Here is a 13027-nt window from a genome sequence, read left to right as displayed (position 1 = left end):
ATTGCACTTACTGGGAAGGACCGCCTAACCACAAACACGTGGACAGGTGAATGTGACCAGGGACGGTACTGAGACAGTCCACAGCTATTTTTGCTGAGTTGTATTTCACCACAGCCATATTCTTTAGCTTGGTGAAAGGACTTGGGAAACCATATCTACCCAGCTGTCATTTCTCCCAGGAAGTCCTCTAAAGCTGTTTTCACTTGAAATGTGGCCTTTTAGGCTCGTGGAGGCGCAAGCTTTTCATAACCTCATGCCGGCGGCGGCCGGGTGTCCATACTCGGTTCCCAGCCACCACTGTTTTTCCCGGTGTCATCTCCGCCTTCCACAAGCAAGGGTCCCACAACATTACCCGTGCCCTCCCCAGTGCACTTACTGGGAAGGACTGCCTAACCACAAACACGTGGACAGGTGAATGTGGCCAGGGATGCTACGGAGCCAGTCCACAGCTTTTTTGCTGAGTTGTATTTCACTACAGACAGATTTTTTTAGCTTGGTGAAAGGACTTGGGAAACCATATCTACCCAGCTGGCATTTCTCCCAGGAAGTCCTCTTGTGTGCTTGTGTAATGAGGGGACGGCACACCGGGAGAAATAGTGGCGGTTGGTGACCGAGGGACAGCCGCCGCCATCAGGTTGCGGAATGCTTCTGTCTCCACGAGCCTAAAAGGCAACATTTCGAGCGCAAGCAGTCGTGAAATGTGAGAATTTTGTAGTGTGGCCTGTGGGGCGTTGGCTGCATATTTGCGCTTGCGTTCCAAGGACTAGGGTATGGACAACTGAACGCTGCGTTGGGACAAGGACATGGACGTGCTTCCTGATGCTGCTACTTGAGAGTGCGCAACGACAGGTGCAGGGAAGGAGGCATTTTCGCATGCGCCATGGACAGGGGATTGGCTTGCATGCACAACAGCGGAAGAAGCAATGGTGCCACCTGCAGACACTGTTCCTGGACCCTGGGGTTCGGCCCACAAAGTCGGGTGCTTTGCTGCCATGTGCTGATCATGCTGGTGGTGGTCAGGCTGGTCATTTTGCCACCCCTGCTGATGCTGGTCTGGCAGGTGGTGCAAATGGCCTTTTTGGGGTTATCGGCAGAGTCGTTAAAAAACAACCAGACTCAGGAAGACCTAACAGTTGTACTGGCAACTTCCTTCGTGTTAGTGTTACGGGGAACGGTTGCCTGCCTTCTGTCTGCGGCCACCACCCTGCTTCCTGCCTGTTGGGGTGCTCTGCCTCCCTCGCCCTGTGTGCTGCTGTCCTCGCTCTGCATGATCTCCTGCCAGGTTGGGTCAGTGACTATATCATCCACCACCTCGTCTTCCACTTCCACACCCTGGTCCTCCTCTTGACTTTCTGGCAATTGTGTCTCATCATCGTCCACCTCTTGTGACACTTTCCCACCATCGCCTTCGTGTGACCGTGGCTGCTCAAATATTTGGGCATCACTACACGCAATCTCCTCTTGCCCCACTTCAAGTGGACCGGGCGAGAGGCCCGAATCTATAAATGGAAAAGTGAACAGCTCTTCAGAGTGTCCAAGTGTGGGATCAGTTGTCTCCGGGCACTCAGCATGGTGGGAGGAAGGAGGATCAGGGTGAGGAATATGCGGTCCAGACTCACGGCTACTGAGACTTGACCGTGTGGAAGACAGGGTGGTGGCTAAGTGACTGGAAGCATTATCCGCTATCCAACCAACAACCTATTGACACTGCTCTGGGTTCAATAGTGGTGTGCTGCGGTCCCCTAGGAATTGGGACAGGAAGGTCAGGCGAGAAGATGTGGGTGTTTGTTGTGGCACAATTTCAGCTTGCCCACAGCCTTGTCCTCGGCCTCTGCATGCACCATCACCATCACGTCCAATTCCCCGTCCCTTGCCACGTGCCTTGCCCATTTTAAATGGAGGACAGTATCTTCCACGCTCACTACAAATGACTGAGTTTGGAGCGAACTTATATGTGATCCGTGTGACGGAGAAAACACAGTTTTAAATACCTGGCCTGTAGACAAGAAGTTGGAACAGCAAACTGGAGGGAATTGCTTCACTGACACACTGAAAGAAATTTTTAATGGAGGCCAGAAATGGCAGTATTTTCTGACAACGTATATGTGATCCGTGTGACGGAGAAAACAGAGTTTTAAATATCTGGCCTGTAGACAAGAAGTTGGAACAGCAAACTGGAGGGAATTGCTTCACTGACACACTGAAAGAAATTTTTAATGGAGGCCAGAAATGGCAGTATTTTCTGACAACGTATATGTGAAAACAGAGTTTTAAATAGCTGGATTTCTAGCGCTGTAATATGGAAAGGACCTGGCTGTATTCTGCAGTGCCAACAAGCAAATAATGAGGATTAAGATCCAAAAAAATGTATTCCTGGCCCCTGAGACCTGGGCCTTTGTATAGAAATATCTAACAGCAGCAGAAGGCAGAATTGGAATGGAGCCTCTTGTGCTATATGCACTGCAGTCTGCTATATACCCTGTCTATATACACTGCCTGCCTGATATCTCTGCAGATGGATTAGTTAGTCCTAAAAAGGACTGTTTGTTAAGATGGATATGTGTAATGTACGTTTTTTATCTCTACACTACCTAATACACAAGCAAATCTCTCCCTGACGCAGCAGCACCTCTCCCTACACTGTCTGATTCCGGAGTGACTGTGACGAGCATGGCGGCGCCAGGTCTGATATAGACCTGATGACACTGTGCGACCATCCAATCACTGTAATGCCACGACCACCATGGCTGCAGCATTACAGTAAGTGGCAGGCAATCCCTGCATGTTGATTGGCGCTCTAAAGAGCGCCAAACATGCAGGGAGGGGACCCAAGGTCCCGCCGAGCAACCCCGTAAATACTCGGTGTTCGGCCGAGCATCGCGAGCAGTGAGATGCTTGGGCGAGCACCGAGCAGTAGCCAGCATCCTCGCTCATCACTACTGCCTACTAGTGATGAGCGAGTATATTTTGTTAGCCCTTTCGCCGAGTATGCTCGGCCGAGCACCGAGTATTTATAGCGTGCTCGGTGATGTGTTTGAATCACTCCCGTGTGCATGATTTGCGACGGTTTGACAGCTTTAATACATGTGAGGAATGTGTAAGAAGCAGACATTCCTCACATGTATCAAAGCTGTCAAAAAGTCGCAAATCATGCACGCGGGAGTGATTCAAACATATTACCGAGCACGCTATAAATACTCGGTGCTCGGCCGAGCATACTCGGCGAAGGGGTTAACAAAACATACTCGCTCATCACTACTGCCTACCTTTTTAATTTAAATATTCCCCCCCTCCCTTGCCCTCCCGTGCACGTCACAGGGCCCTGTGATGTGCACTCTAGATCTGCACATCCTGCGCCTATAACTTAAGCAGCATTTTTTTTCTCCCTTCCTTATTTTACTGCTGTGCTCTAGTGCGCAGGCGCACTTCCGCTCCAGTGACCTCCGGCGTGCACAACAAGAAGGTTTGGTCCCCACTTCCTCACGGATAGTTGCTAACTATCAGGAAGCACGGAGGAAGTGGGGACCAAACCTCATTGTTGCACATGCCAGAGGTCACTGGAGCGGAAGTAACAGTGACTCCCCGGCGCTGGCGCATTAGAGCACAGCAGTAAAATAGGGAAGGGAGAAAAAAACGTTATAGGCGATGTGCAGATCTAGAGCGCACATCACCGGGCCCTGTGACATGCACGGGAGGGCAGGGGAGGGGGGGAATATTTAAATTAAATAGGTAGGCAGGCATTTTTGGCGTCCCCCGGTCGCCAAGCCTAGGAAAACGGATTTTATAAAAAGATATATCAAAGCAAGCAGACCTCTAATATGAGCCATACAGGTAGGTATAGATTTACATTTCTATCACCTGTATGCCCATATTAGAGGTCTGAGAAGTCCCAGGGGGTGACAGATTCCCTTTAAGGGGAATCTGTCAGCAGGTTTTTGCTACCTCATCTGATAGCAGTCTGATGTAGGCAAAGAGAAGCTGAGTCCAACAATGTATCACTTAGATTACTGGGTGTAATCGTTCTGATACAATCAGAACTTTTTTGCTCCATCCATAAAAAAAATTAAGGTGTCTGTGATTTTTTTGGGAGCTGAAGAAAATTATACAAATTAAAATAATTTCAGTCAAAAAAATATTGTCTGTCCATGATTTTTTTCATAAGCTGTCCAGAAAAAAATAAAACATCAAGTTGACCATGCTGGGCTAAACTATGACAATTCTGTCACTTGATCCAACTGTATGTATAATATCATCATATTGGAGTAATAACACGTAGCTAAAAAAATTTAATTTCTCTTTGCAAATGGCACATTCAAGTATTTCTTCTTTTTTAGTTTTTCCCAACTTGCTGAATGTTATTCCTGCCAGCATGCATGTCAGTGTGGTGATATTCGGTACAGCGCTTATTGTGTTTGCTCTGGTGGGGACTGGCTTCTTCATGTTCAACGCCTTCGGAAAACCATACCAAACTCTACATGGTCCAGTGGGACTATACCTCTGGTGTTTCATATCATGTAAGTAATCTTCTTTTCGAAAAATTCCAGCTATTCAGCGAGCAAGTAGACTATAGAGACCATAGATGTACAACGTACAATCCTACAATTCTGGATTATGGTTCAGATGGAGATAAGTACTAGGGAATAAAGCCCACATTTTATACATTGTATACCTACAAGGATTGTGACCAGATACTTACTGATGACTTAAATTATTCACATATGCTTTGAGTATAGATACTGTAAATCTATTATTAATGCACACCTCGCGTGTTAATTTTAGGATGCTAATAAGGCCTCATTCAGAAGTCTGTTTTTGCAACTGATGCATCAGTCACACGTCCATGTTTAAAAAAAGCTATTAAACTGCAGATATGGGGTTAATCTTCAGGTTAATAGCGTTCTAAAGCCGCGCTGCTGCCGCACTGAGGGCCCCGCAGCCAGGAGGAAATCAACTTTATTCCTAAGCATTAGGGCTCATGCAGACAAACGTATTATCGGTCCGAGTGAGATCCGACTAACATCGGATTGCACTCGAACCAATGTTATTCTATGGGGCCCTGCACAAGTCTGATTTTGTTTTTTCCTCGGTCAGAAGAATAAATCGCTGAAGTTGGATACAGTATTCAGATGACATCCGAGTGCAGGCTCATTTCCACGGACTGACAGAATGGAGAATTTTTCTTCTCAATCATCTCATCATCCAAGAGATTCGGATCACACTATGATCACACTCTGAACAAACTCTGATCAGAGTTTGATCAGAATGTGATTTGCATATTCGACCCGATTCTCTCTTATGAAAGAATATACAGTCGTCTGCACCTGCCCTTAGTGCCGGCTTTCAGTCAGTGCCGGGGGCGTGGGTACAGCCATCGCTCACTATGTACTGAGTGGTGATTATGGAGCCGCACCGGCCACACCATTATGACTGAAAGCCAAAGGCTGCCAAGAGGAATAAAGTTCATTTCCTCCGGGCAGCGGGGCACCCAGTGCGACGGCCGCACTGCTTCAGAACTCTATTAACCTGCAGATTAACAAAATAGTTGCAGTTTAATAGCGTTTTTTACATGTCAGGATCCCTTTAAAAACGTATTTAAAAAAATGGTACAAATGTAATCAGTGTTTTGCATCAGTGGGACATCAGTGTATCAATTTTTACCACCAGTGTCATCAGTGTTTTTTAAGTAAAAATAAATAAATGAATGACAAAGCTTCTCCTATCCTTACCAATTTTAAATATGTACAGCACACGAATGGCACACAGATACCATCCATGTGCTGTAAGTATTTTTTATGTAACCATAGTCTTGTATGGGCCATTTTCATCAGTGATACCGGAGAAAAACAGACATGTGAATAACACCGTAAAAGATGACAATGATGACGGCAGTGTTCAGCACCCGGCGCTTGGGAACAGCGTTAACTGTACCGCTGATTCCCTGCACTGGTACGTGTGCTCCTGAAGCGGCACACAAGCCGCTCAAGTGTGCTACACGGACACACGGACACTGATATCTCTGGTACTGGTTTCTCCAGTATAGGAAATATCAGGACGTGTGAAAAAAGAGTCCTTAGGATTCAATTGCTGGTAAGTAAGCATTTTCCTGCGGTTTCCTATCCCAAAAATATTCAGTCTAAAATACTGGAACATATTTTATGGGGTTATTCACATAACAGTTTTTTTTTCTTGCTGACTGATGGTCCACATAAAAAAATGGAGACATGTCCACGTTAGCCTGATTTGCAGACCAAACTTGCCCATTCATGTGAATGGATACAAATAAGAGGAGAAGCGCACTGAAGCCATCTAAGTTTTTTACTGGCTATTAGGCTATCACTAGTGATGAGCGAGCATGCTTGTTACTTGAGATTTATGGGCATGCTCTGGTGTTACGTTTTAGTCGCGCTGTGTGCGTTATTTGAGACTGTTTGACAGCTTTAATACATGTGAGGAATGCATGTATCTTAGGCATTCCTTACATGTATTAAAGCTGTCAAACAGTCACAAATCATGAGCACTGAGTGACGAAAACATAACACCAAGCACGCTGAAGATACTCGGCGAGCACCCGAGCATGCTCGCCGAAAGGGTTAACAGAACATGCTCGCTCATCACTAGCTATCACATGTTGTTTCTTCTGCATGTTTTTCAGGGATAAAAAACGCTACACTTTACAGTATCAGCAAAGTGAATGAAATTTCTGAAATCTCATCGACATGTTGCTTACTTTTTCCTTGCAGATTTGAATCATTAAAGTGTTTTTTGTTGTTTTAAATCTGCAGCTCTTCAATTCATTCAGTTTCTCAGCATTTTTCAGCAACTCAAATGAATATAAAAAAAGCACCAGAAACGCATGTAAAAATGTGTCAAAAACGCACATATTTAATATGGTGTTTTACCCACAACACTGTGATTTTTGGTGCAAAAAATCTGCTGCATTCTCAGCCTAGGAGAAACTTGGGAAACCTGCATCAGTTTTTTTCTCAAGATGAGAAAAATGGATACATAGGCCACAATCTCTTAAAAATGGGATCCTGCGCACAGATGAAATTGGTCCATTTTTTGCAGATAAGAAAAAAAATGATGCATGAATTCAGTCTAAGAAGAAACTCTATATATGTATAGTATGATAACAGAGTGTGAGTACTAATACAGTACTACCCTACAGCACTGTACATTGATATATTCCTATGTGTTTGTATTACAGGTTCCTGTGGCTGCCTTGTCCTAATCCTCTTCTCCTCGGAAGTGAAGATGCATAATCTATCAGAGAAAATTGCTAATTACAAAGGAGATGGTTTTTTATTTAAGACTCAGACAGAATACTTTGAGAAATCGTTTTGGATTGTCCTGGTTTGCACTCTCATACATTTTTCAAATATTTTTCTAATTCGATTAGCTGGTTTTGATTTTCCTTTCTCAAAATCAAAGGACCTAGATATAAATTCTGGAGCAATTGATCTGATGTACTGAGATTAGCGTTCCACAAGAAGCACAGGACATTGATAGACAGATGAAACATTCCAAGTGTCGGATCTGATCCCTGCTGCCGTTTTGAAGCCCCATCTTCAGACTTTCCAGAGCAGCAGAGCTTTTAGTAAATGCATAAAGCATTGTGACCATGGATTATTCAGTGTTATGGGAATATAAACAGTTTTACTGCATTACCATGAAAAATCAAAAATAATATCTTGCAGACCAAATATTATGAATAGAGAAAAAATAATGTGATTTATAGTTCTTTCTGGTACTTTGGAGGGAACACTTTAAACTATGCCAGGCAAGACATTAAAAGCAAACATCTATTAGGTTCCCAACCAAGGTTTAAACAAGTGAGTACTAAGAGCTCGGCACAAAAAAATTCATCTTTAAGGGGTGTCCCATAAACATCATCTATCCACATGACGGATGATAAATGTACGATACCTTGAATTACCAACTTTTGGGACCATCATGGACAAAGTGTAAATGGAACGGTAGTGCGCAAGACTGAGACCTCATTCACTGTTATGGGAGTGGTTGTCATATATGTCACTACTGCAGTCATAGACTGGTAGAAGTGAATGGATTGTGGACAAACATAAAAAATACTGCTTCTTTTACACAAGGGACTTAAGGACCCCTTGTAATCATTGAGGTCTCAGCAGTCAGACCCCCAACATTCATATATTTATGAATTATCTTGTGGAATACATAAAGGACAAAAATCCAGGACAGGACATTCTACATACCTGTCACAAAGCTGCACAAAGATATTCCCATTGGCTGAAGACACAGGGATCGGCTGATCACTAAGTCACCATCTTCTCTATTCCCACCGATCATGGCTACAGCTTTAGAAATATACCATTAAATGTGCCCATTCAAGTAAATGACCAATGGTGTAATAAATGGGTTCCTCAAGTCCACCAGAATTAGAGAAACAAAAATGGCTAAAATATCAGAACTTTAAAAACTGTTAATATGTCGGTACATAAAAATAACTATTGAACACTGGCTATCACTCTAAGGCTATGTGCCCACGATGCAGAAATGAAGCAGAAAATTTCTGCATCTCCCTGGCAGAAAAAACGCATGCAGATTGTGCATGCGTTTTTCCAGCAGAATACATGCGGAATACATGCGTATCCACATGCGTTAACGCATGTGTTTCCGCATGCGGACTGACAAGCACTTTCCAGGCGATTTTAGCATCACTTGGAAAGTTCTTGACAACTAGGTCACACTATATAAATCCATGCAAAAGACATGGATTTATATAGTGTGACCGTAAAAATAAAAAAATAAAAGCTATACTTACCTCCGATGCCGCTGCGTGTGCTGTCGCGCTCCTTCCTGGTTCCTTCCTGGCTTGCCGGCATCTCGCCAGACAGCCTGCGGTCACATGACCGCGACGTCATCTCACGTCCTGGAAGGTAAGCGCTGCAGGGGCCGCCGGACAGGTGAATATAAACTTTATTTTTTATTTTATTCTTTTTTTTACAGGTACAATGGTACCCAGGTCTGGATGAGAGTCTCCTCTCCTCCAGAACTGGGTACCATCCGCAAATTGAAACGCATATTATCCGCTTGTACAAATGTACAGACATGGATTCTATGCGTCTCAATGCAAGTCAATGGCGGCGCTTCCGCTGTGATTCCGCAAAATTAATGAACATGCTGCGGATTTATGAGCGCTGCAGAAATGCTGCGGAAAAATCCGCAGCATGTGCATTGACATTGCGGAATGCCATTGGGGACCATGGGGTGCGGATTACCATGCGTTTTTGATGCGTTTCCGCTGCGGAAATTCCGCAGCATAAACGCATGAAAAACGCATCGTGTGCACGCAGCCTTACTTTTATTTCCCCAATAAGTCCATATTCTGGTGTGAAGTTATAAAGTCCTGCATCCCATACACAACTGGACACAGAAACTATCGCATGTCATTTGTACTATTGGTCTCCCCATATCGGCCCCCATAAACTCCAGAACCAAAGTCCCCTCTAACAACGCCTCTGGCCATATTTCATGACAAGTGTAAATCCACTTTTAGCATTTCATACTGATGATAATGATGGTGCCAAACATTTTGCTGATAAGCCTGCTTAGATAATTGCATTATGCTTTTATTAGATGACATCATAATTTATTAATAAAGTCAATAAATATTTCATCATACTTTTGATTTTTTTTTATGTAATTATTTTGGGATTGATTGCACCCTTCCAGGAAAAACAGCTACATGTTTTTAAATACAGAATTAGAGCCCTAAACTGAACCTCATGTGTCCTATTGCCCAACTGCTACCTCTGCACCCACTATTGCTGTACCCATGTACAGTGAAAATACATACTGGCTGTTCATGTTGGTACTTTTTCCAGGAAGCTTAAAGGGTCATCCACACAATTGCATTATTTCTCACAGAGTACAGTAAATGCATACTTATTGTTAATATACAGACTAAATCTAACATAAAGTTTATTTTTTCATTTCTGTACCACTTGGAGTATCCAGTTTCACAGAGCTGAATGGTCAGTCCTACTCATATCTGCTAAAACTACATCTAACTGCAGCACTTGCTTCTCCTCAGTGCTGCAGACCCCTCCGTCCCCGGAGAGCTCCTCATAAGCCTCACCTCTCTTAGCTATCAGCAAGCTAATCTGAATGTAGGATTAACCTTATGCGTCTGTGCACTGTCCGCTCCTGTACAGTCCCCCCTGATATCTTCTGCCATCGATAACAACATAGCAGCCTGTGTGGTTTTACATCAATGTTAGCAGGTTTCTATCAGAGCTCAACTCTCCTCCACAGTGGAGCTTGTAAGTACTAGGTAATGCAGGGCTGAAACACAAGCTGAGCTGTGTTTGTTGCCTGCTGGTGACAAATCAGTGATTTTATGACATGTCATGTTGCAAGACTCATTGAAGGGTCAGATAATTGCAGCTTCTTCCTTCTGGAGGAGAGCTAATGTGTATACAATAAGACAAATATAACTACATACTGCCTATAAGAAGAATCATCGACAATGTAATGCATGAATGTGCTGGGTACCCCAAAATGAAGCTGATCATACAGTTACTCACCTATCTGGTTCATAATAGTGTCCCTTAAAATGGCACAAAGGCAGGAAGGGATTGTCAGTGTGCTCCAACCCCGTATGTTCAGTGAATACACTGTGTTCCAAATTATTATGCAAATAATATTTTCTCAGATTTTCCCAAATTACCTATATGAATTGCAGTCATTGTAATTTTCCAGTCAAATAACTATTAGAGTACAATTGAAAGGTTTTTGTACAAACTGCCTATGATAACAGTATATTTTTAAAAAAATAAAAAACTCAAACTGCACTCAAAATGCATGTTCCAAATTATTATGCACAGCAGAGTTTTCAACCTTTTCATTTTAATAAAGAACAAAAAAATGGTCATTTTTGAAATTATAAGCATTAGCAGGTTATTACAAACTGAAATCAAACAGTTTTCAGCTCAAAACTTTATTCTAGGTGATGTTACATTTGCACATAGGACCCCTTGTTCGAAAGGAGCTTCTGAACTCTCTCATTCATTGAATTTGTCAGGTTTTGGATGGTTTCTGCTTCAATTGTTTTCCATGAGGACAAAATACCCTCCCAGAGCTGTTGCTTAGATGTGAACTGCCTCCCGCCATCATAGACACTCCTTTTGATGATGCTCCAGAGGTTTTCAATGGGGTAGAGGTCAGGGGAGCATGGGGGCCACACCATAAGTTTGTCCCCTTTTATGCCCATAGCAGCCAAAGATGCAGATGTGTTATGTGCAGCATGAGACGGGGCATTATCATGCATGAAAATGATCTTGCTGCGGAATGCACGGTTCTTCTTCTTGAACCATGGAAGGAAGTGCTGTTTGAGAAACTCAACATACATTATAGAGTTCATCTTTACCCCTTCAGGGATCCTAAAAGGGCCGACAATCTCTCTCCCCATGATTCCAGCCCAAAACATTACTCCACCTCCTCCTTGTTAGCGCCGTAACCGTGTTTGCATGGGGTGTCCATCAACCAGCCATCCTCCACTCCATCCATCTGGACCATCGAGATCATTTCATGCATGATAATGCCCCGTCTCATGCTGCACATAACACATCTGCATCTCTGGCTGCTATGGGCATAAAAGGGGACAAACTTATGGTGTGGCACCCATGCTCCCCTGACCTCAACCCCATTGAGAACCTCTGGAGCATCATCAAAAGGAGTGTCTATGATGGAGGGAGGCAGTTCACACCTAAGCAACAGCTCTGTGAGGGTATTCAGTCCTCATGCAAAACAATTAAAGCAGAAACCATCCAAAACCTGACAAATTCAGAAGCTCCTTTCGAACAAGCGGTCGTATGTGCAAATGTAACATCACCTAGAATAAAGTTTTGAGTTGAAAACTGTTTGATTTCAGTTTGTAATAACCTGCTAATGCTTATAATTTCAAAAATGACCATTTTTTTTGTTCTTTATTAAAATGAAAAGGTTGAAAACTCTGCTGTGCATAATAATTTGGAACATGCATTTTGAGTGCAGTTTGAGTTTTTATTTTTTTAAAAATATACTGTTATCATAGGCAGTTTGTACAAAAACCTTTCAATTGTACTCTAATAGTTATTTGACTGGAAAATTACAATGACTGCAATTCATATAGGTAATTTGGGAAAATCTGAGAAAATATTATTTGCATAATAATTTGGAACACAGTGTATAATATACAATAATATATATTTTGCATACAGCTTTAGGCCTCATTCACACATCAGTATTTTTGCATCAGTATTTCATCAGTATTTTGATGCCAAAACCAGGAGTGTCTCTAAAACACAGAACAGGTGTCAATCTTTCAATTATAGTTTTTCTCTGTATGGTTCCACTCCTGTTTTTGTCATACAAATACTGATGCAAAATTACTGACGTGTGAATGAGGCCTTATAGAATGTAACTACATTTTAAGACCACATTCATATGTTCAGTATTTGGTCAGTATTTTACATCAGTATTTGTAAGCCAAAACCAGGAGTGGGTGATAAATACAGAAGTGGTGACGTGTTTCTATTATACTTTTCCTCTGACTGTTCCACTCCTGGTTTTAGCTTACAAATACTGAGGTAAAATACTCACCAAATACTCAATGTGTGAACGTGGCCTTAATGTAAGATCAGTGGGACTTCTACTGATCTCAAACACAATGCACATGTGGAACAGCAAATGCTGCTCAATTGATGCATATGGCAGCATTTGCAGTTTCACATCACTGATCTGTGAACAGCAGGCGACAAACACAGATCAGCTCTGCACTGATTAGTTATTACAAGCTCCGTTGTGCAGTAGAGTTCAGCTCTGCTAGAAAACAGCTAACAATGATGTAAGAAAACACAAGCAGCTTCACTGATATAGATGGCAGAACATAAAATCGGCAGACAGGGTATTGTACAGATTCACACAGTGTACAGCAGAATAGAGTGTATATTAACAATAGAATATGTTCCATGTCAGTGCAGAAGGCAGAGAAGAGCTATGCTGGCAG

General features: G+C 42.9%; 1 protein-coding gene across 1 annotated transcript in view; it reads left to right on the top strand.

Annotated features, from left to right (window-relative positions):
* CLRN1 (clarin 1) overlaps window positions 1-9583 on the top strand; it is a 45227-nt gene extending 35644 nt beyond the window's left edge. Inside the window, exons 2-3 of the mRNA XM_073673063.1 lie at window positions 4335-4514; window positions 7208-9583. Of these exons, the coding sequence (XP_073529164.1) occupies window positions 4335-4514; window positions 7208-7473 (446 nt within the window). The 3' untranslated portion in view covers window positions 7474-9583. The remainder of the gene's footprint in view (window positions 1-4334; window positions 4515-7207) is intronic.
* Window positions 9584-13027: the final 3444 nt, after the last annotated feature.

This window comes from Phyllobates terribilis, unplaced genomic scaffold (genome assembly GCF_046119375.1).
Source record: "Phyllobates terribilis strain yellow unplaced genomic scaffold, ASM4611937v1 Scaffold_3__8_contigs__length_932513732, whole genome shotgun sequence".
Lineage (NCBI taxonomy): Eukaryota > Metazoa > Chordata > Amphibia > Anura > Dendrobatidae > Phyllobates > Phyllobates terribilis.
Note: the sequence above shows the minus strand (reverse complement) of the source record. Positions and strands in the feature narration are given on the sequence as shown.